This window comes from Mirounga leonina, unplaced genomic scaffold (genome assembly GCF_011800145.1).
Source record: "Mirounga leonina isolate KUSES-001 unplaced genomic scaffold, KU_Mleo_1.0 Mir_200, whole genome shotgun sequence".
Lineage (NCBI taxonomy): Eukaryota > Metazoa > Chordata > Mammalia > Carnivora > Phocidae > Mirounga > Mirounga leonina.
The window spans coordinates 25,432,514-25,456,651 of NW_023270503.1; the positions used below are offsets into that span (position 1 = coordinate 25,432,514).

Below are 24,138 nucleotides of genomic sequence, written 5' to 3' on the forward strand. Positions count from 1 at the left end.
TTGGTGTTTGAAGGTTATACACCAAGGGCTGGATTACCAGTCTCCTCCTTTAGGCTTGGCTCTGACATCTTCACTCATCTGTTGTGTGTGACACTTTAAAATCCAAAGGTTTCAAACTACTGTGCTGTCAGTCACCTCCAAATGTAATCTTCCTAATTCTAAGCCTGAATATTACATCAACCTATTACTAGACTGCTGAGTTTTAGGTGCTCAATTAGATGCCAAATAATGGAATTGTCAGGGGTAAATGATTTCTATCTATTCTTTAAAAGCTATTTTCAAAATTTCCATCTGCCATTTTTCCATGGACAAAGAATCTGTAAATTTCTTTATCAAAATTAAGAAAAAGGCCTTTGAATCAGTCAGAAATAAAATTAAGATTGCCTTACGATAGGTTTCAGGTCAGTGAAGAAAGGAGGATTATGCCTATTTCATGATTTTTTTATAATTAGTGTATGTTCTTTTACATACATACAGAGCTGACCCAAAATTGTTTATGTTGGAAGCCATTCTACAGACCATTACATATGTAACTATTATAAAAACAGCAAAGTCAAGAAGCCATAAGACCTTATATACTTTGGTCAGAGCTTTTCATTTATTTATTTATTATTTTAAAGATTTTGTTTACTTATTTGTCAGAGAGAGCAAACACAAGCAGGGGGGGTGGCAGGCACAGGGAGAAGCAAGCTCCCCGGGGAGCAAGGAGCCCGATGTGGGACTTGATCCCAGGACCCTGGGATCATGACCTGAGCTGAAGGCAGATGCTTAACCGACTGAGCCACCCAGGCATCCCTGTCAGAGCTTTTTAATCTTTCAAGTTATAGACTTCTGTGAGAACTGTACCCTTGGCCCAGAAAAAATGCACACATGCCCATAAACAACAAGTTTCACATAGTTTTGAGAGGTTTCCCAAACCTTGTGATTTCAGGTTGAGAATCTTTGTATTAGGCGTTTAAATAGCCTGAGGCTTAAATTGAAGGCTCCTCTGTGCTACACTGTCTACACTTTATATGATAGGAGTTGGCTTTCAAATTATTTGCTCAAGTACCCTAAAAAAGAATTTTGAAAAGTTATGTTTCTCCCCTATACACAGCAGACATTAAGTGGAAATTAAGTTGACATCTACAATTTTTCATCATAATTTAAATATTTTCTTAACAAATACACATTTTGTTTATTGTAAATAATAATGATTTAAACTGTTAGTGCACCCTTCCAAATGTATCCAATGGAATATAAATATTAGTGATTTGATTTGCTCCATTATAAATTTAAAAATACATAAATAAGCTTTTAAAAAAAAATCAGAAATTTTCTCCTTGAACTTCTATTTCCATTGCACTTTCCCCATAGCACTTCATCCTTAGGTACTGTTCTTTAAAGATTTATTAATGAGAGAGAGAGAGAGAGAGAGCGCGCATGCGCGCACGCACACACGCACGCACATGTGTGAATGCAACTGGGGGGAGGGAGAGGGAGAGAATCTCAAGCAGACTCCCCACAGAACACTGATCCCTACATGGGACTACATCTCAAAACCCTGAGACCATGACCTGAGCCGAAATCAAGAGTTGGATGCTTAACTGATTGAACCACCCAGGGGCCCCCTTATGTACTGTTCTTTTTTTTTTTTTTTAAGATTTTATTTATTTATTCATGAGAGAGAGAGAGAGGCAGAGGGAGAAGCAGGCTCCCAAGGAGCTTGAAGCCCGATGTGGGACTCGATCCCAGGACCCTGGGATCATGACCTGAGCCAAAGGCATACGCTTAACCGTCTGAGCCACCCAGGCACCCTTATGTACTGTTCTTTTATGCTTGAATTTTTATTGCTCATCCTATCATATGTCTCTACAGTAACAACAATATATATATATGTATAAATAAAAATATTTGTTACCATGAAGTGCTAGGGGTAAAAAAATTTCTTCCGGACTGAATTATTATAATTATTAGCATACAATTGATTAAAACCATATAGGTATGGGCGCCTGGGTGGCTCAGTTGGTTAAGCAACTGCCTTCGGCTCAGGTCATGATCCTGGAGTCCCTGGATCGAGTCCCATCGGGGTCCCTGCTCGGCAGGGAGTCTGTTTCTCCCTCTGACCCTCCCCCCTCTCATGTGCTCTCTCTCATTCTCTCTCTCAAATAAATAAATAAAATCTTTAAAAAAAAAAAAACCATATAGGTATGTTACAAATCTTGATCAATAATTATTAAATATAAAAAGTGAAATTTGTTGGGAATGTATCTTTTTTTTAAAGATTTTATTTATTTATCTGACAGAGAGAGACAAAGCAAGAGAAGGAACACAAGCAGGGAGAATGGGAGAGGGAGAAGCAGACTTCCTGCTGAGCAGGGAGCCCGATGTGGGGCTCCATCCCAGGACCCTGGGATAATGACCTGAGCTGAAGGTAGACGCTTAATGACTGAGCCACCCAGGTGCCCCAGGGAATGTATCTTTTAATGAGATGGATGGAGGGGGATGCATGGCATCTTGGAAGTATTTACACCTTAGGGCAAAGAGTAAGATTTGGGATGGGTGAGTGATGTGTCTTTCTTTTATAAAGTGGAGAAGGACCCCTGTGAAAGGGGAGACAGAAGAAGAACCTTAACTATAGCAGTCTTATAGGGCATATCAGATTTAGGAAAGAGAACATACTGAAGTTGAAACCCTGGAAATTGATTCTCTTAAAATTATCCACACCCATGTAATCCTTGCAAAGTCTTCCTATATCCCAGTTTGACAGCTAAGAGAGACCCATTGCCAAAATGTATTCACATGCTCTTTCTTACTTTACTTAACTGACAGTTATTTAGTGAGCACTTGGAACAATGCAGGGGATGAATGGATAAATGGATGGCTGGATGGAAAGGCAGAAAGAAAAATGGATAAATACTGAGTATTGACTATATACCCCAAATTCTGGCATAAAAGAAGAATAACACTGAAAAAGACTCTGCCCTTGCCATGTTGTCAACTCTTTGGGAGACAGTAAAGTACAGTAAGACCCTGCCACAATGCAGTATGTATAAAACTGGATATAACAGGATTGGCGATGGCCTCCAGCTGTCCACTCCTCCCTTCACTTACAGGAGCAAGTTAAAATTCTTATGTTATGGGATTCAGAAGGAAGTAACTGACTCATGATTACTTGGGATATTTTAAGTTTAATGTGTGGTCAGTTGTATCTAAACTATTGTTGCTTTGTGCTTTTTAGTAACAGTATCTACCAAAAACTCCTCTTATTTCATTTACTTTACAATAATGTGATGCTCATATTTTAAAGATAAAATTTGTGGATCCTACCTACCATGTTGTGGAAAGGTCTCATGTACTCTTCTCACCTCCAACACTATATTCCTTCATGCAAATTACAAAAGAAAGAAAAAGAAAAAGGGCCCCTCTGACAAATTATGGAAAATGATGACCTAGTGAGCCAGAACAGGATTTCATTCAGTCCTCAGTCCAGTGGTGTGCTGGTAAGTGCTTAAAAAACCAACTCAGAGTGGGGGAAGGGCTTATTTGTAACATTTGCTGATGTCAGTGGTATAAATACCATGGCCCAATTCAAGCCACCAGCATGAAATCAGCTGGCTGACAAAATTCCTGAAAGTTTAATAAGCGATTATGAGCTGACTCTGGCACACCACTGGGATTCCTCACTTATTCCTCAGCAGGGTGCTTTCATGTGGTTACCAAACTGCACCAGGGTACACAATGGCCCGGGTCGCCATGCCTGGTGCCAAACTTAGTTTGAGCAGCTGAACTTGCTAGGCAAAATCAGATGCTTTGAGAATCAGCAGGCACACGTGGGTGTTTCATGCACACAGCTAACCAACTGGACTGGAATTTACATTTTATTTCACACTCATTCTTGTTTCTACTCCAAGGAGGTGCAAGCACTATTGCTCCACAGTTAAAAAAACAGGGGGAAAGAGTCTTCGAGGACCCACTAAGGACAGTGAGCAGATCCATTTTTCTGTCAACTGTCCATTCCTCTTTCGCAGATGCCAAATATTTTCCTATTAAGTTCCTGGTAGTTCACTGTGCTACACAGCTTTGTAAAAAAAAAAAAAAATCCAGAAATGTTTTTTGTTAAAAAGATTCAAGGAGAGGTATTCTGTCACCAACAGAATGTACCCGTTTGACACAGTAGAAACGGTAAAGCCTCTGCCCATTGTGAGCATTTACAGAAATCCCCTGTGAGTGAACTTCTGCAGCAAAGCACTGCTGATTTTGTAAGATAACCCCTGCATCCCATGAGCGACAGGTCTTGATCTGGGCTTGAGAGATGTAATATTTTGATAAAACACGGCACTTCCTTTTGAAGCATATATTTGCGTGTGCTGAGCAGTACCACTGGAACCTCAGTGAGCGCCTAGGCGAGGCTGACTTGGTCTCTCCCAGCTCGCTCCAGCCATAGACCCCTCCTTCACACATCTAAATGTAGCAGTAATTAGCATCCATAAACCACAAATGTGGCTTGGGTTTTTTCTCCCCCTTTCAGAAGCATCAAAGCAGTTTGTATTTCTCATGAGCACAAAAATGTTGTATACCTCTTGATAGACTGAGACTCTGACATGGAAAGCTACTGAAGACAGGAGCTGTACCTCCTGAGGTGGGAAGAATTTTTTTTTCAGCCGACTTTCTAATTAAAATTTTTATCTTTGATCTAAGGTATCACAATAGAAAAAATTTAAGGCTTATCAAAAAATAATCAAATTCAACTTTTCTCATGGAATCAGGCACAATCCTAACTCTTACAGAAGTAATTAAATACTGAATAATCAATCACCACTGTATAAATAATTAAAAAGCAATCCATTTCATCTATTTTATTTCAGGCATATTTGATAGTTGTAAAGATTAGAGAGGGAAAGAGTATAGTCTGTTGAAGTGTCTCCCCAAAATTCATGTTTGCCAGGAACTTCAGAATGACTTTTGTAGATATTATTAGTTAAGATGAGATCACACTGGATTAGGGTGGGCCCTTAATCCAATGACTGCTGTCTGTATAAGAAAAGGAGAAGACATACAGAGATATATACATGGGGTAAAGGCCATGTGAAGGAGGCAGAGGCTGGAGTCACACTGCCACAAGCCAAGAACACCAAGGGTGGCTGGAAGCCAGTAGAAGCTAGACAGAAGCAAGGGAGGATCCTCCTAGAGTCCTTAGAGGGAGGATGGTCATGCTGACACCCTGATTTGAGACTTCTGACCTCTAGCCCTGGTGTCTAGAGGCTTTTATTTTATTGTGTTCCTCGGGGAACATGGGGCCCAAACAAGCAATAGGGATATTCTTTCTTACAATATGTTATAAATATTTCTTTAACTTCTGCTTTTGACCTTATGGTATCTCAATGACATTTTAGGTCCAACAGGAAGGTCCCAATGTCCTTTGTATTCAGTGAAGTGCCTATGGTATCCCTGCACTCATCAAATGCTAAACAAAAATAAGTCTTGGAGGTCCCTGGTTATTTCCTACTGTTCAAGATTAGTCTGACAAGGGTTACGGTTGGTCACCACTGAGAAGAGAAATAATAATAGTTCATAGGAATCAATGACCAGGCTTGAAAAAGAACTCTGAACTTCTTCATTTCTTGTGTTTTTCAATCCACTTGGATTATATCACTTTATAGGTAGGTATTTTTACAAAGATATAAATGTAGGCTACTAGGGCTCTTTTTTTCAAAAAGCTTATAATGTAATGGGGTGAAAGTTTGTCATGCACAAACAATTCCAAACACAGTATAATTAGGTGCTTAAACAAGTACTAATTAAACACACTCCAAAAACTCAGCCCTAAGACTACACTTGAGGGAGCTGGGATAGTACAAGGAGGCCTCATGGAGGAAATAAACTTGAGTTGATGTAAATATCTCCAGTTCATTAGTCTATTAGATTTAAATTTTCAAGAAGAAAGGAGGAACCAACTAAATCAACATTTAATCCATGTATCATTTTATTTGTGACCAATTAATTTATGTACAGAACTATGTATGACTTATGTGTGAGATAAACAAAGCTGTTAATGATATATATTTTTCTATTTAAAAAATAATAGTGTTAGACTCCCCCTTGATGTCCTTTTGAAATATTTACATGATCACTGTTCTTTTAAGGAGCAAAAACATTCTTAACTCATCACACAATAAATGTATACATCAGGCCAGGAGTCAGCAAACTATGATCTAGAGGCCAAATCTGACTCACTGCCTGTTTTTGTACATAAAGTTACTGGTATATGACCATGTACATTCATTTATATATCTTCTATGCTGCTTTACCCTACAATAGCAGACTTGAGATGTTGCAACAGATCATTTGGTCACAAAACCCAAGATAGTTACTCTCCGGCCCTTTACAGAAAAAAATTTCCAACTCCTGCACTAGGCTCATAGGAATATATAGTTAAAAAAAAAAAATTATCTCTGGGTTGTGAGTTCGAGCCCCACATTGGGCCTGGAGATTACTTAAAACAACAACAAAAACTCTAAAAAAATGAACAAAATATCTGGAGGGTAGGAAACAAGTGAATTTATGTTAAATGTTAGTATCTTTAAAAATTTTTTTTCCAAATATTTTTTGTTTCTCACACAATAATTCTAGTTGGGTAAACACTTTTTCCCCCTAAAAAATTTAGTTTTTCATTCCATAAGAGAAAAATAAAGTGAGCATTTCCAATCTTCTATAAATAATTTTCTAAGATACATATGACATTTCACTTTCTTTAACATATAAATCAGACATGATTACAATTATTCTGAATTTAAAACATTCCAGGACAGACCTTAGTTTCTAAAACTTTTCAGAGAACTTAAAAAAAAAAAAATGCTTCCATTAAACTTAAATAGAATAAGATCCTCTAAAGCATGCTTTTAAAGTTGTTTATAATCATTTTTACATTCTAGCTAAATTTCCTTTAAAAGTATAATTCTTATTATCTTTTTAAAAAGATTTTTATTTATTTGAGAGAAAGAATGAGTGGGGAGGAGCAGAGGGAGGGAGGGAGGGGGAGAGAGACAGAGAGAGAGAGAGAAGCAGACTCCCTAAGTAGGAAGCCTGATGAGGGGCCCGATCCCAAGATCTGGAAATCATGACCCGAGCCAAAGGCAGACGCTTAACCAATTGAGCCACCCAGGCACCCTAATTCTAATTATCTTTAAAAGTATAATCCTAATTAGTCTTAATGTTTCCCTACGCTGAATATGACAGAAGTACCTTATTATGCAACAGACATATCTTCTTTCAGGCAATGCTACTTTTCAATTCTATTATTTTACAATTTAGCATGTATAATTTGTATCCATTGATCATATTTTATATTTTTAAAAAGTAGAGCCCTGTTAACCTTTTCCAAAGGTAAATGACCCCAATTAAGTGTCAACATTAACAGTACAGTAATCAGTTTGGAGCTTAATCATGAAATAAAGGGTTAATCTTTTAATGCTAAAGTGAGCCTGTTCATTTCTTTTTATTTTTTGTAAAGATTTATTTATTTGAGAGAGAGAGAGAGAGAGAGAGTGTAAGTGGGGGGAGGGGAAGAGGGAGAGGGAAAGAATCTCAGGCAGACTCCCCACTGAGCACGGCTTTGGAGCCGAACTCAGGGCCTGATCTCACAACCCTGAGATCATGACCTGAGTGGAAATCAAGAGTCAGATGCTTAACCAACTGAGCCACACAGGTGTCCCTCATTTCTTTTTAAGTCAGCTTAGAGGAAAGAACCATTTCTTCTATCTTTCCCAAATTATTTTGAATGACTGATTATATCTTCTAGTCTCTACCAAGAAATGTTATGACACTCCTAGATCCCTAACAACTGAGAAAAATACACTGATACCCCATTCATCCACTGACATGGAATTGGAGGTAAGGAGATAGAAATGACACTGGAAGTTGTAACAGTCAAAGATGATCCAAAGTGAGTGGACCACAGAGACTGAATCTCTCTCCTTTTTCTCCCTGGATGCACTCCTGGAACAGGATCAAAATGCAGAGGCCAGGAATCTACTGTATGGATTCCTATGGAAGTGCTGTACCTTATGGGTTTTTATAATATTTGTTTTAAATTACTGTTGTTGAATGGAATTGTTTGGGGTTTTTTTGTTTTGTTTTGTTTATATTTGAGTATTTATTTATTTTTAAAGATTTTACTTATTGATTTGAGAAAGAGAGAGTGCACACAAGCTGCGGGGGTTGCGGGGCAGAGGCAGAAGGAGAGGGTGAAGCAGATTCCCCACTGAGCAGGGAACCCAATGCAGGACTTGATCCCAGCACCCTGGGATCATGACCCAGGCCAAAGGCAGACGCTCAACCGACTGAGCCACCCAGGCGTCCCAATATATTCAAGGATTTAATCTGGTGCTCACTTCAGCAACAGGTATACTAACATTGGAATGATCGAGTATTTAATCTGTTGTGTTTTTTTCTGACCACCTGAAAACATAAAACTCATAGGCTACTTCTGAATCCAGAGTGAATTCTAACATAATTATAAATTTCCAGACCAAAGGTCCAAACATAAACTTAATCGCATCACCTATCAAAACTCAGAAACCCTAACTCAGAAAAATGCAAGCCAAAGGCACAGTTATCATTCGCCTCATTCTGAGTGTGACTCCATGGATACCATCTTCAAGAGTTGCATGAAGCTGGTAGAACACTGTATGCCTTTCCTCAGCACAAATGACCACATCCTGTGCCAGGCAACATTTTTTGTCTCTGTGGTTAAGAACTAGTACAAATGAATGTATAGCTAGGCAGAGCTGGAATGTTAGTTGAAGCTGTGATTTGAATCTCAGAAGGTTTAGACATAGAACTCTATTTCTTGGTCCCTTAAGAATCTAAGACAAAAGAAAAAGATCTTGAGAAGTGATTATCTTTTTTTTATTATTTTCTTCCTTTTAGAAACACATAGATGCCCCCACATAATCAGCCTAATGCTTTCATTTAGTCCCTTATTTAACAAATCTTATTGTATACCCTACTATGGGCTAAGTACTGTTCTAGGTGCTGCAAATACCTAGCAGTAAAAAAGACAGCCCAAGATCCTGGCTCATAACAGGTAGAGAGAGAAAGACAATAAAGAAATAAATAAAACTCCAAAATTATCCATGGTAAATGCGATGCAGAGAATTAAAATAGGGAATGCGTTAAAATAGTGACTGGGTTGTCAGGGAAAATCTCTCTGAAGAAATGACATCTAAGATGAGATCTGCATGACATTCATAAAGTAACAGTGATCAGATTTATCAACATAAATATTAGCATAAAATGTGTGCAATGTTAATATAAATACAGTGCTCATAATTCACAAAAAAGCCTAAAAGTATTCCATAGTGCTGACACAGACTATCTTCAGGTGGTAGGGAGAGAGGTGAGTCTTTGTTTTTTCTTTCTATGAACTTTCCAAAAGATGGTAAAATATAAAAACATACTTAGTCTTTGTCCCCTGTTCCTGACAGTTCCTAAAACCCTTGGAATTTCCTGAGGGATAGGAGTGTCTTTTTTTTTTTTTTTAAGATTTTATTTATTTATTTGACAGAGAGACACAGTGAGAGAGGGAACACAAGCAGGCGGAGTGGGAGAGGAAGAGGCAGGCCTCCTGCTGAGCAGGGAGCCCAATGCGGGGGCTCAATCCCAGGACCCTGGGATCATGAACTGAGCCGAAGGCAGACGCTTAATGACTGAGCCACTCAGGCGCCCCAGGAGTGTCTTTTGTTATTCATAACTAGCTCTATTCAATCGCACCTGAGTTTATGCTAATGAACTTAGCGTGGGGCCCCTAGATAACCTCAGGATGGGATGGTCACCAGGAAGACCAAGTGATTAAGGGTTAAGGATTTCAGCCCCAACCACCAACCTCTGGTAAGGGGAATGGGGACTGGAGATTGAGCTCTATGAAAACTCTTGAACGGGCGCCTGGGTGGCTCAGTTGGTTAAGCGACTGCCTTCGGCTCAGGTCATGATCCTAGAGTCCCAGGATCGAGTCCCACGTCGGGCTCCCTGCTCAGCAGGGAGTCTGCCTCTCTCTCTGACCCTCCCCCCTCTCGTGCTCTCTATCTCATTCTCTCTCTCAAATAAATAAATAAAATCTTAAAAAAAAAAAAACAACTCTTGAACAATGAGATTCAGAGAGTTTCTGGACTGGTGAACACATCAAGATTATGGGAGGGTGGTGTGCCCAGAGAGGGCATGGAGCTTCCATGGAGTTGTATCCTTTATATTAAACTAGTAATAGTAAGTAAAATGCTTTCTTAGATTCTGTGAGTCATTCTAGCAACTTATCAAACCTGAGGGGGGTGGTCATGTAAAACCCTGCATATGTAGCCAAGCAGGACCGAAGTGCTGGTAATGCGGAGACCTGGTAGCTTCAACTGGTGTCTAAAATGAGGGCAGTGTGGGGTGCCTGGGTGGCTTGGTTGAGCGTCTGCCTTTGGCTCAGGTCATGATCCCGGGGTCTGGGGATCGAGCCTGCGTCGGGCTCCCTGCTCAGTGGGGAGACTGTTTGACCCTCTCCCTCTACCCTCCCCTCCCTGCTTGTGCTTTCTCTCTCTCTCTCTCTCTCTCAAATAAATAAAATTTAAAAAACAAAATAAAGTGAGGGCAGTCTTGTGGGACTGAGCCCTTAACCTGTGGGTTCTGTGCTAACTCCAGGAGTTAGTATGAGAATTGAATTGAATTTTTGTTTGCCCAGTTGGTGTCTGGAGAAATTGTTGTTGGTGTTAGAAAATAAATCCCAGAATTGGTGTCAGGAGTGGGATTTGCTAGAACAATCTGGGCTCATGGAAACATGTGGTTTGGGAAGAGAAAAGAAGAAAGAGCAAGGAATTGATTCCTCTGATTCCTGGCCACATGGTCACCCATGTTATGGAAAAGCAGCTGTGTTGATCAGCGACTAGAGGTAAAATTACCAAGGGTTTTCAGAGATGGATCTACCTCCTATGGAGCTGGTTCACTGGATGCATAAGGAAATACCAACTAACAGGAAAAAAGTGAAATTGGTTACTGTTATCTGAATTAACTAACATGAAATGAAAAGAGTGTGTTAGCTCAAACCTTGATGTTGGACCAAGCTCAGACTTTGGTCACTTTAAGCTTCAGATATTAAGCTCAAAGCTGCCCCAAAAGGTAAAATTTTGAGGGAATGATAGAGAGTACATCTAAGACCTCTGGTCACCAAAAAGATAGTTCACATAGTTGAAGGGCAAAACCAAGAAACTGCTGAAACCGGGGGATATAGTGTGAAGGGGCTGTCTCATTTTGTGAATCAGTATCATCAGCTTCCTGAAGAACCATTACTAAAATGGACAGTAAGAGTGACTAATTTAGGGCAAGTGTATTTAGTTTTGAATTCTATAGAGAAGAAGAGCATGTTTGGGTTGATACCCAACCCACAGCATGCTATGGAATAATCAGATGGCTGTCTGTGATCCAGACACACAGTAGCCTGGTGGACTAGATAAAAGCCACTGTTAGAATCTGTTTACTCTGAGAAGAGGACTATCCGACTCCCTCTATAAACGCCAATGGAACATCCAGATGAAACACCTGATATACTTTGTATGTAAGCCATATGGGACTGGCTTTATGATAACAGAGATAGTCATTCATTAAATATGCCTGTTACCCAGGTCATGATAAATGCTGTGGTTTAAGGGGGTGTTCTAAGAATATGCATATTGGATATGGTATGGTGAAGTTACTAAAGCCACAGGAGGAGATGAGAACAAAGATTGGAAGGAAGAAGTTTATTTCGTATTCACAGGACCCATAGATGGGTATTGCCACATGCCACAGAGGGCCACAGGGGAAAGCACCAGTGTAGGTCAGGAGGCAGAAAAGAGCAGTGAAGGAAATCCTTGGCCAGAGTTTTTACTGGAGTTTCTGAGAAAAGGCAAAGCAGTCAGAGTAAACAGTTTAGGACTGGCTGCTTTGAATAATCCTGGCAGACTTTGGGACATAGAATGGTCTCTAGTTATCTGATATACTTGGCTGTGAGATGATTTTGGGCAGGGGAAATATTAGCTTGGTATATAAGAATTAGGTAAGGAGATAGCTGGGAGGTACAGGCTCTGGACTTGTTGGTTTGTATACAAAAAGCATGATCCTGGCTAACCCCTCTGCTATCTATAAGAATTGGCTATCCCAGGGAAAAGCAGTCTTTTCCCAGGTCTGTAAGGGCCCCAAATATCAAAGCATCCAAAATACAGAAAATAAGACAATACAGTTAATAAAATTGGTCCTGTGATGAATGAATGCCAAAGAGACAAATAGAGAATCTAAGAAAACACAGAACAGGGGGCCCCTTTTCCATGGGCACCCCATGTAACCTTCCTGCTCCAAAATCAAGCAACAGTAGAAGAAACCACAGTGAATCTGCTGTCTTAGCTCCCCCTCTTGGGTTTTACAGATGCTAATAAAAACATTAGGTTAATTAACGAGAAAATGAGGAGAGGCAGAAGGGAGAATCAAGGGACTTGTCCCAGCAAGGTGGAAACTTGTAAATGGTTACTAAGAAATAAGAAGAATAAAGGAAACTTTGGTAAGGCCAAAACAGAGAAGAAAAAAGAGAGTCAAAGGACTCATCTCAGCAGTGTGAAAATCTTTGGATTTTTATTAAGAAACGGGATAAAGGAAACAGACATTGATGGGTTTGAAACAAAGGTCTTAAGACAGAACTATGCAAAATTGGGAGGACCAAAGGGACTTCCTCCATTAAAGGGCCCCAAACAAGTCCACTCTATTTACTCCACTGTAGAGGAACTTAAAAAGCCAAAAGACAAAGATTACAAACAGAAATCTGATCTGAAATCAACTAGGGCAATAGTCAGGCAGATTAATCTTTGTCATGACAAAAGGAACAGGGCTCAACCTCTCACTAGGGACCCAAAGCCTTCTGCACATGAAAAGGTAAAATGGTCAGGGGGTAGAGAAAAAAGTTTCTGGGACTCCCTGACCTGGGAGCCTCATTCACTTGGTACCAAAACTTGTTAGTGAAGCCCTATGGGGGTCTTCAATTTGACTGAGAGAAGATAGAAATGTTTAAGGGTTGATGGGATTAAGGTGGAGGTTTAGATGGAAATCGGAATATTTAAATAGGCTCTATGTGAAGAAATTGTGTCTCCTTTAACTGAAAGTGTTATGAGAATGGATATTATGTCTTACTGGGGAACAACTCCTTTACCTCATTTTATAAAACCAAAACCTGTTGATAGGTCCCAGTTAGGAGTGGAAGGAAGGGTTGAAGGATTAAGGTAAAAGTCTGGGGGAAAGCTGGTATGTTTGAAGTGGCCGCATCTCTTTTACCTGAATGTCTTACGGGCATGGACACTGTGTGTGACTGGGGAATTAACTGTTTCTATAAAACAGAAGGCATGTAAATCTGTTCTATTAATTGGACATGTTAAATGGGGATGGATGAGATTGCCCAAGTCCACAGTGTAGATAAGAAACGGCAGTGCCGGTGGGAACATATTCTGTGTGATAGCTGTATGTGGAGCATAGACTGGGATTTATGACAAAAGTCTCCGACTGTTTCCCAGCAACTGTTGGGACTATGAAATGGAGAATTCCATTTGAGAGGCAATTAGTAGCCAGCTACTGGACATTAATTGAAACTGCCCCTATCACTGCAGTACAAAAACAATCTTAACATCTGAAATACACATAATGTCTTAGGTGATGTCACAGAAATGCTCTAAGGCTTTTGGTAGGGCAATGCCAGGGAGAGTTCCATAATAAGACAGAAATGATTTATACAGGATTATGCTGCCTGAGGAATGCAAACAGGAGGTACTCACAAGCAGTGAGCCTATTTTCCCTTAGGGCTGACTTTGGGACTATATGAGGCTAAATCATTACTTGGATGGTGCACGATAAACAGCTCTTGACTGAACAACAAAGAGCTGCTTGGTTTATGGGTGGCAGTTCCAAGGTAAATGAACAATATTCTGTTTGGAAGACCACCACTCTGATTGAAGATGTAAAAACAAATCACCTCAGTGGATGAATTCCATGCTGTATTCCTAGCAATGATGGAAGAATGGAACAATGACAAAAGCCTCTATCTACATTTTGGGTTTTACCTGAGTCATGTGTGATGGCCAGTGGCCTGGCCATAGGGATAGGCAGAAGGAAAACTGGTCTTTTAAAGGGATGCCCATTGAAAGCATGACCATACAGAAATCACTATAGAAATTTGAGGGGTACATTAAAGTAGGACATGTCAATGCCCATCAGAAGAATCCCCTTCCAGCTTTGGAAGGTCATTGGAACCAAGCTGATATCACAGTGTACTTATTTGAAGTGGCTACCTGGGTCCATGAAAGGAATAGACATTTGGGGACCACAGCAATACAGAGGGCTGAATCTGGACATATTCCTTTTGCGCTCTCTGGGGCTCAAAATTCCTTTTGCACTCTCTGAGGCCAACAAGAACTGTTCTATCTGCCAACAAGAGAGACAGAGGTTGCCTATGGCTATGGGGAAGATTCCTAGGAGGAAAGGCCCCCCCACATAGCTGTCAAGTAAATTATACTTAACCAATGCCAGTAGCTGGGGTGGGAGGGCTACAAACGGGTTTTGACAGAATAGACATTGACTCTGGACTATGCATTGCTTACCTGGTGGTAGATGCAAATGGTCGGAGTACTAAAAAAAAAAAAAATGGATCGGAAGATATTGCACCAATTTGGATCACCAAATCACATTTCTTCCGGACAAGAAATACACTTTACAGCCTATAATGTCAAATGATGCACAGAGAGATATGGTCCTCAGAATAGTTTAATAGAGAATTGGAATAGGTAACTGAAACATTGGTTGCTTAAAACGGGAATTTGTAGGCATGAAGGGCTGGTGTACATGTCTTTAAGAATGTGTGCTCACACTCAACATGAGCAGGGCTAAGGGAGTGTCCCCATTGATAGATTCCTGTTTTTCTGGTGGATCTGGGGAAGACGGTTGGGGGAGGACACTAGTGTGACTATGCAATTTTTTCCATGGGGGGAAAGTATTGGTATGACTATAATTCTTCCCAAGGGGAGAGGACACTGGTTTGATGACCATACTTTTTTTTTCTTTCCTTCGACTTTTTTTTTTTATCACCTCAACTTTCTCTTTCCTACTTGATGCAGTAGTCACGGGACTAGGGCTGCAACAAGTGCCGGAAACAGAACGACTCCTAGGCCAGAAACCATAACTATAGTTTTAAACCTTTATGTCAGAATTCCTAAAGGCCTGATAGGGCAGGTTGTGCCTTCACTCCATTTGCCCAAACTGAGATTAACAGTGAATGCAGCTCTACTGCTAGTGATAAAAAGAGCCTGCTAAGTAACTCCACCCTATAGGGATAGGAGTGGATTGAGGGGGAGGCACTTGCTAGACTAGGACTGCTGCCTGCAATCTAGACCAGCACAGCTGTTAAACCTAATGTTCCTTCCAAAAGTGGAAAGGTTCAGGTAGAAATGAAGAGAAGAAGGAATAGTAGCTGAGGGTAAAGAAATGAATCAATGGGTTATATACTGAAGGAAATCCAGTATTATATTAAAATCTGAAGAGAGACTCAGAGCAAGAGAATAATAAATATTGTCTCTCAGCTCAATTATACCAGATGCTGAAAAGGTGAAGCCATATATTGCTGAGACCACTCCTGTTTTTGGAACCTGACAGAATCAAATGGAAGTCTGCAAATCTGAGTGGCCTCACCCTGGGAGACATTTTCATATGATATCATGATGGACTGGAATAATTATTAATGACTGATGTGCCAATGTAATGTAGTAATGTGCCAATATCTTGACTTTATTTCTTTTTTAAAGATTTTATCTATCTATCTTATCTATCTATCTATCTATCTATCTATCTATCTATCTATCTAAAGCCCACAAGCGGGGGGAGGGGCCGAGGAAGAGGGAGAGAGAGAATCTCAAGCAGACTGCACTGAACACGGAGCCAGACACAGGGCTCAACAGGGGCTCAATCTCATGACCTTGAGATCATAACCCTGATATAATGACCTGAGCAGAAATCAAGAGTCAGACGCTTAACCGACTGAGCCACCCAGGCACCCTATCAGTATCTTGACTTTTATGATCCTTTTGCTATAGGAGATTTGTGGTCAGAGAGCAGTGGGTAGCTTATGGTAAAATACAAAAATATATTTGGTCTTTGTCCCAGGTTCCTGGCACAAGAGTTCCCAAAGCCCTTGGGATTTCCTGAGTGACAGAAGTATCTTTTGTTAATTATAACAATCTCCTTTCAATCACACCTGAGTTTATGCTAATGAGGTGACTTAGGGTAAGACCCCTAGATAACCTCAGGATGGGATGGTCACCAGAAAGACAAAATGATGGGGGGGTGAGGTGTGCACCTGAAGACTGAGCTCTATAAAAATTCTTGAACAATGAGTTTCAGAGAGTTTCTGGGTTGGTGAACACATCAAGATGATGGGAGGATGGTGTGCACGAGAGGGCATGGAAGCTCCAGCCCCTCCCACTCCATACCTTGCCCTATGCATCTCTTCCACTTGACTGTTCTTGAGTTGTATCCTTTATAATAAACTAGTAACAGTAAGTGAAGTTCTTTCTTAGATTCTGTGAGTCATTCTAGCACCTTATTAAAACTGAGGGGAGTGGTTGTGAAAAACCCTACATGGTAGCCAAGCTGGACAGAAGTGCAGGTAATGTGGAGACCTGGTAGTTTCAACTGGTGTCTAAAGTGAGGGCAGCCTCATGGGACTGAGTCCTTAACCTGTGGGTTCTGTGCTAACTCCAGGAATTAGTATGAGAATTGAAGTGAATTGTTGGATGCCCAGTTACTGTCTGAAGAACTGGAGAATTGGTTATTGGTGTTGGGAAATACCCCAAACTTTCCATAATGAACACTTATTATTTTGATAATGGAAAAGAGTCAAATAAACATTTTAAAAATGAAGTTGGTATAACTTGAACACTGAATAAGCACCTTAAATTCTCAAAGTTTGCAGATATCCTTCAGCAAATTATTAATGTTTTTTTAAAAGATTTTATTTATTTGAGAGAGAGAGAGTGGGTGAGAGAGCACAAGCAGGGGGAGCGGGAGAGGGAGAAACAGACTCCCTGCTGAGTAGGGAGCCCGATGCGGGGCTCCATCCCAGGACTCTGCAATCATGACCTGAGCTGAAGGCAGATGCTTAACTGACTGAGCCACCCAGGAGCCCCTAAATATTAATATTTGTAAAATGAAGAAAACTTAATTACTCCCAACTCAACCCACAAATCCAAGTTTTCCTTGGAGAGATTCTGATTTCTTCTCCATATTAAGCTTCAACCATATCTATAACGATTTTTAGTCTATACACAATGACTCACCTCCTAGATCTTCATCTTCATTGGTTGGGCCTTCTGCACTGTCCACATTTTCTGTTTCATGTGGTTTGGTTAAATCGTAGTCATTCAAAATCACTGGACCTTCTAGGAGATAAAAGAATTTTAACTATGCAGGCCAACTTTAAAGGATTTTTATAATATAAAAATTTTTACATATAAAAATGTAATAATTTTTATTAAGTAGACTCCCATTTCAGCATAATCTCTTAATGACAGACAGTATCCCTTTCATATATACCCCAAGTGGAATATATGTGAAGACTCTTGAGGTTCAGAAATATGCCAGGGTGCACCTGAGTTAAAATGCATTCACATTCTTTCCTGACAGAAATTCTCTCCTTTGGTGTATCTCACAATATTCAGTAGGATGTTATTGCTATTTATGAACAAGAAGCATTATGTAGTGATGAGAAATACTGAGCTCAACAACACTGGCATAACCCAATTTGGGAAACATGTTTTCCTGAGAGAGAACCCATAAGCAACTGTATATCAAATCTTTTTTCCTTTTCTGTTCACATTATAAATGTGCTTCTGTGGCAGACATATTGGCCCTTGAGTTCCTTTATTTCTTTGAACAACTAAATGCTGACAAGTCTACAGATATGAGTAAGTCATAATTCCTGTCTTTAAGGAGCTTATAATCTGTAGATGTAGATAAGACAAGATCATAACTATAATGTAGACTCAGACAAGAGAGTAAGGGAAATACAAAGTATGACAGGAGTTCATAAGTGAAAGGGAGCAGACATAATAAAAGCATGCTTAAACAAACAGCAAAGTTGTTAAAAATCAAGTTTAACAGAAATATACTTTTGGGGGCGCCTGGGTGGCTCAGTCGTTAAGCGTCTGCCTTCAGCTTGGGTCGTGATCCCAGGGTCCTGGGATCGAGCCCCGTATCGGGCTCCCTGCTCTGCGGGAAGCCTGCTTCTCCCTCTCCCACTCCCCCTCCTTGTGTTCCCTCTCTTGCTGTCTCACTCTCTGTCAAATAAATAAATAAAATCTTAAAAATATATATATACTTTTGTATATTAGATAAATACTGATAATATTAGACATTAAAAGAAAAGGAATAATGTAGCTGGCATTATTTCATGTTCAAGCATGGTAGCTTAAAAAGATGTTAACAAAAGAAATAAACTAAAAACATATTCACTTTCTATCAAACTCCTAATGTCCTTCCTAATATTCAATAAAACATGTACTGAGTAGCTACTACATACAACAAATAGTCAAAGATACTGAATCCTGTGGCATTTAAGCTAGGTGAAGTAGGAGAAGTGACTAGAAACTCTGCAGTGACATTCCTTTCAGCTGCACCCATGACTGAACACATGGAGCAGGACTTTTGCTGGAATGCAGTAGTAAAATGGAAACATATTTCATAAAATCCATGATGAAGAGGTGCTAGAAATATGGTTATCATGGACTCATGTTTTGATTTATAAACACGTTAAGTTTCTCATTTCTGCATATTGTAACATATACTCTATGAACTAGACATTGTTCTAAATAGTAGCTCACTTTTCTCAAGCTCAAAATGACTAAGATAAAGTGCACACCTGAACAACCAACATGAGGTACAGATTCAATTAAAATATTAGGTTATAATTGACAATAACAAAAAGGTATTTAAGTGATAAATCTTGTAATATAGCATAAATTTTGATCCAAAGTGAGTTAATTAATCCAGAAAAAACAGAAGTTATTTTTAAGAAATAGATTTTAAATGTTCATAGTTTATTGTAGAGCAGGAGTCAGCAGACAATGGCCTGAGAGCCAAATCTAGCCATGGCTTATTTTTGTATGGGCCCAGGAAGTAGGAATGGTTTTTACATTTTTAAAAGGTTGTTTAAGAAGGAATAGCAACAGAGACCATATATAGCCCACAAAGTCTAAAAATTTACTACCTTGCCCTTTACACAAAAAAGTCTGCTGACCACTATCTATAGTGAAAAGCACAAGTTGATAAAACATAAGCTACTATACCGTTCAACAAAAACTGTATTTAAAACAGTCAGTTAAAAAAAAAATTTAAGGAAAAAAATAGCGATCAACATTAGGTGGGGTGTGATTTGGCCTGATGATGCCAAAGAATTTATGTAATCTAAATGGATGAGTTATTTTTGTATCAGAAAGAGACAACCACATTTTTTCCAATACATTTCTATGCATTTTACTGTGATCAGAATATTCTTCTTCCTTCAGTAGTTTCAGTAAAGGTATATTTCTAGAAAGACCTGATGTTACCTGTGGGCACAGACTGTTCCTGAGTGCTTTTCAGTTCCACATTTGGTTTTATATCTGAAAAGAAAAGGATTATAAATATTAGCTATTTAGAGTAAATTTTTTTCAGATTTGGAATATTCTAAATTTAATAAAGGATACCATTTTGGAAGCTTTAGCAGATTTCCTCTTCAGAGCAGGACTGTTCTTTCCTCCCTCTATCCTCCCTAAAAAGTACCTCAAGGGGAATAAAAGGAATTATCTACACAGTAATATTTTACACAGTATTTTAAAGAGATTAAGAGGAAAAAATTAGTACTTTGTACTTAACATTTCTAGTACTTTTCATTTTTTCCTGATGACTTGAGTTCCCATCTGGTATCATGTTTCTTCAGTCAAAAGAGCTTCTTTAGCATTTCTAGTAGTGGAATTATGTGAGTGACAATTTTTCTTAGTTTTCATTTATTTGTAAATTTTTTTTTGCCTTCAATTTTATTTTATTTTATTTATTTTATTTTTTTAAAGATTTTATTTACTTATTTGACAGAGAGAGACAGCGAGAGAGGGAACACAAGCAGGGGGAATGGGAGAGGGAGAAGCAGGCTTCCTGGCGAGCAGGGAGCCCGATGCAGGGCTTGATCCCAGGACCCTGGGATCATGACCTGAGCCGAAGGCAGACGCTTAACGACTGAGCCACCCAGGCGCCCCTTGCCTTCAATTTTAAAGATATTTATTTATTTCAGACACAGAGAGAGAGACAGCAAGTGAACAAGTGGAGGGAGGGACAAAGGGGGAGGGAGAGGGACAAGCAGACTCCACACTGAGTGTGGAGCCCAATGTGGGGCTTGATCTCAGGCCCATGAGATCATGACCTGAGCCAATATGAAGAGTTGGATGCTCAACTGACTGAGCCACCCAGGCATCCCTCCTGCCTTTTTTTTTTTTTTTTTAAGATTTTTATTTAATTTTGCCTTCAATTTTAAAGGATATTTTTACTTGATACAGAATTCTGGGTTGACAGTTTTCTTCCAGCACTTTATGGCATTCTACTACCTCCTAGGCTCTACTGTTTCTGATGAAAAGTCAGTGGTATTTGTATTATTGTTTTCCTATATATAATGTATTCTTTTTCTCTGAATGCTTTCAAGATTTTCTCTTTACTTTTGGTTTTCAGCAGCTTGACTATGATAAACCTAGGTGTGATTTTATTTGAATTTACCTCACTTGGAATCACTGGACTTTTGTAAAATTATGTTTTTCACTAAACTTGAGAAATTTTCAGCCATTATTTCTTCAAATACTTTTTCTCCTCCATCCTCTTGCTCCTTCCCTTCTAGGACTTCAACTGCATGTATGTTAGACATTGTAATATTTTCCCACAACTCCCTAAGGCTCTGTTCTCCCCCACCCCAATGGTTTTTTTTTCCTCTGTGTTGTTCGGATTGAATACTTTCACTGATATACTTTCAAGTGCATTTAATCTTTCTTCTGTCATCTTAATTTGTTGTTAAGTTTGTCTAGTGAGTTTTCTATTTCAGATATTACAATTTTTAGTTCTAGAATTTCCATTTTGTTTTTGTCATAGTTTCCTTGCCAAGATTTCCTATTTGTTAATTCATTACAGGCATACTTTCCTTTACATCTTTGAGTATAATTAACATAACTGTTGAAGATCTTTTTTTTTTTTTAAAGATTTTATTTATTTATTTGAGACAGAGAGAATGAGATACAGAGAGCATGAGAGGGAGGAGGGTCAGAGGGAGAAGCAGACTCCCTGCCGAGCAGGGAGCCCAATGCAGGACTCGATCCCGGGACTCCAGGATCATGACCTGAGCCGAAGGCAGTCGCTTAACCAACTGAGCCACCCAGGTGCCCCTGTTTAAGATCTTTTATTCCAGTTCCAATATCTATGTCATCTTAGGGTCAGTTAACCACCAACTTCCTTTTATCTTGAGTATAGGTCACATTTTCCTGCTTCTTCATATGACTTAATGATTTTGGATTGTACCCTGGACATTATAAATGATATGCTACAGAATTTCTGGATTTTGTTATGTTCCTCTGAAGAGCATAGGAGTTTTTCTTTGTGTTTATTTTACATTTCAAAGCATGCAGTTAACTTGCCAAGACTCAAACTCGAATTTTGTCTCACTGTAGTGAGCAGCAACTAGAGTAACCAAATGTCCCAGCATGCCTGGGATTGAGGATTTTTCCAGATCAGAGAACTTTCATAGTCCCCGGGAAACTGGGACAAGCTGATCTCTTGCAGAGGCACAAATCTCTGTTCAATATTTTAGCCTCAGATGGGCTGCTCAGAGTGTAACCCCATATATATGTGTTTCAATGATCAGCTAGAGATCTGGAGCAGCCAGAGAATTTATAGATTAAAAAAGCCCTCTCTGCCTTTTTCATGCCAAGATTTCCCTCCTTACTTCCCAGCCTGCTGCAGTTGCTATGGCTTTTTAAGCTAGTGTAGGCTAAAATTGGTGCCTACCCTTGAGTCAAAACAAACATAAAAACAGGTTGGTTCTGACATTTTCCAATGCCTTCATGTAATAGATTTTTTCATATTTTATCCAGATTCTATCATTGTTATCTGTTGGAAGACTGGTTCAATAGGAGGTACTCCTCCCTTGCTAGAAAATCTTCTTTGTTCTTTCTTTTAATGATGATCATATACCCAAAGCTGTTCAGGACAGTACTAATTTCAAATATTCAATACTATTATCTGGTCATATTTTATTTTATTTTTTTTAAGTTTTTATTTATTTATTTGACAGAGAGAGACACAGTGAGAGAGGGAACACAAGCAGGGGGAGTGGGAGAGGGAGAAGCAGTCCTCCGCCGAGCAGGGAGCCTGATGCAGGGCCCAATCCCAGGACCCCAGGGCAATGACCTGAGCCGAAGGCAGATGCCCAATGACTGAGCCACCCAAGGTACCCCTATCTGGTTATATTTCAATTTTTGTTTTGAAAAATATAGTCACTGTACTTACATTCTATTTTAATTTTAAAATTTTAACATATTATCCATTAGATGACAGCAGCAAAGCATATAGGCAGGGAAAATACACATATTTTTAAAATAAACAAAGGAGCAGCCTGGTATGGGTTGTCAAAACCTAAGATGGGGGAGAGCAATATCAATGCAAGGAAGGGAGGGAGCCCAAGGAAGCCTGCTGGAGACCAACTAGCCTGAAGAGTATGACATATGGGGTGGGCAGTCTGAATGAGGTTAAGTAGGGATTCTATATGGAAGGCAGACAAATGGGAAATCAGAGACTGAGTAGGCTAGAGAGCATTCAGGCAGGAGAATTGCCTGACTTGGAAGGCTGGAGTCCAAGAGAAATAAAGAGGGTATCCAAGATAAGGGACAGTTTGGCATGAGACAGAGCCTCAGCATGGTGAATAGGACATCTATGCATAGAGGTGGTCTGGTGTGGGTTTTCAGAGTCTAAGTGGGGTAAGCAAGGCACCCACATGGGGACAGTGGGGAGAGCTTCCATACACAGGGGTGCTCCAGTGTAAAGTATCAGAACTTGAGTGGAGTGAAGAGGGCATCTACATATTAGGGACAGCCTTGCATGGAGGTGTCAGAGCCTGAGCAGTTGAAAAGAGTGTCCACATAGCACAGTAGCTTTTGTACAGGATGTCAGAACCCAAAAGAGGCAAGAAAAGTATCTGTGCTGAGGAACGGATGATAGTGGTAATGGATGATTGATTATATGAAGAGGCTTGATCAAATAAGTAAATATAACAAGGATAAGAGCCAGATTTTTCTCTGTCAGAGAAGGGAGCTACAAATACAAAAAAACCAAACCAAACCAAAAACAAAAACAAAAACCCTGTGGTAGTATATTGGAAATGAAGGTACTGGCATGAACCCGTGACTTCTACTCTATATAACAGATATAAAATACAGATGTAAATGTGTGTATATGTGTATGTATGGATATACATACATATAGTCCCTAGCCCTGTCCACTAAGAGCACCCGGGAGCAGTGACACTACAACTTCTGACATCCAGATAGTAACTTCTAAATATCATTCTCCACTTAAGGGAACCAGGCTCCTTGGAGAAATGGCTGATTCCAGGGTTGGGGCAGGGAAAAGTATAAGATGGGTCTGGAACATTTTGTTGCGTCACAAAGCAAGGAGGTGCTAACAAAATGAAGAGGATATGTTAAAGGATATAGAAATCATCTTGGAAGGGGTTTCCACTGGCCAAATCTGAGACAGGGAAATTCATGAGTCCATATTGATATTAATAAGTAAGTAAACTGAAAGTCAGATGATGAATGGAACAGTTTTATAGTTTCAAAGTGCTTCTCCCAAATTATTTATTATTACAAAGATGAAAAGAGCAACTACATAGTGAAGAACTTGGTAGACACCACTGTAACTAAACATAGCGATCATCATCAGTAATGGGACAAATGAAAATTATGTGCCATCTGATAATAAAAAGAATACAGCATCACTTCTGTGATATTGCCGCCAAATACACATAACATGAATCTAACCATGAGAAAATGAACT

The 24,138-nt window shown here is 39.5% G+C and overlaps 1 protein-coding gene across 1 annotated transcript in view; it reads right to left on the bottom strand.

The window, feature by feature from the left end:
* IKZF3 (IKAROS family zinc finger 3) overlaps positions 1–24,138 on the bottom strand; it is an 86,814-nt gene that overhangs the window by 44,485 nt on the left and 18,191 nt on the right. Inside the window, exons 2-3 of the mRNA XM_035027030.1 lie at positions 19,623–19,676; positions 17,355–17,456 (exon numbers count right to left, since the gene is read on the bottom strand). Of these exons, the coding sequence (XP_034882921.1) occupies positions 17,355–17,456; positions 19,623–19,676 (156 nt within the window). The remainder of the gene's footprint in view (positions 1–17,354; positions 17,457–19,622; positions 19,677–24,138) is intronic.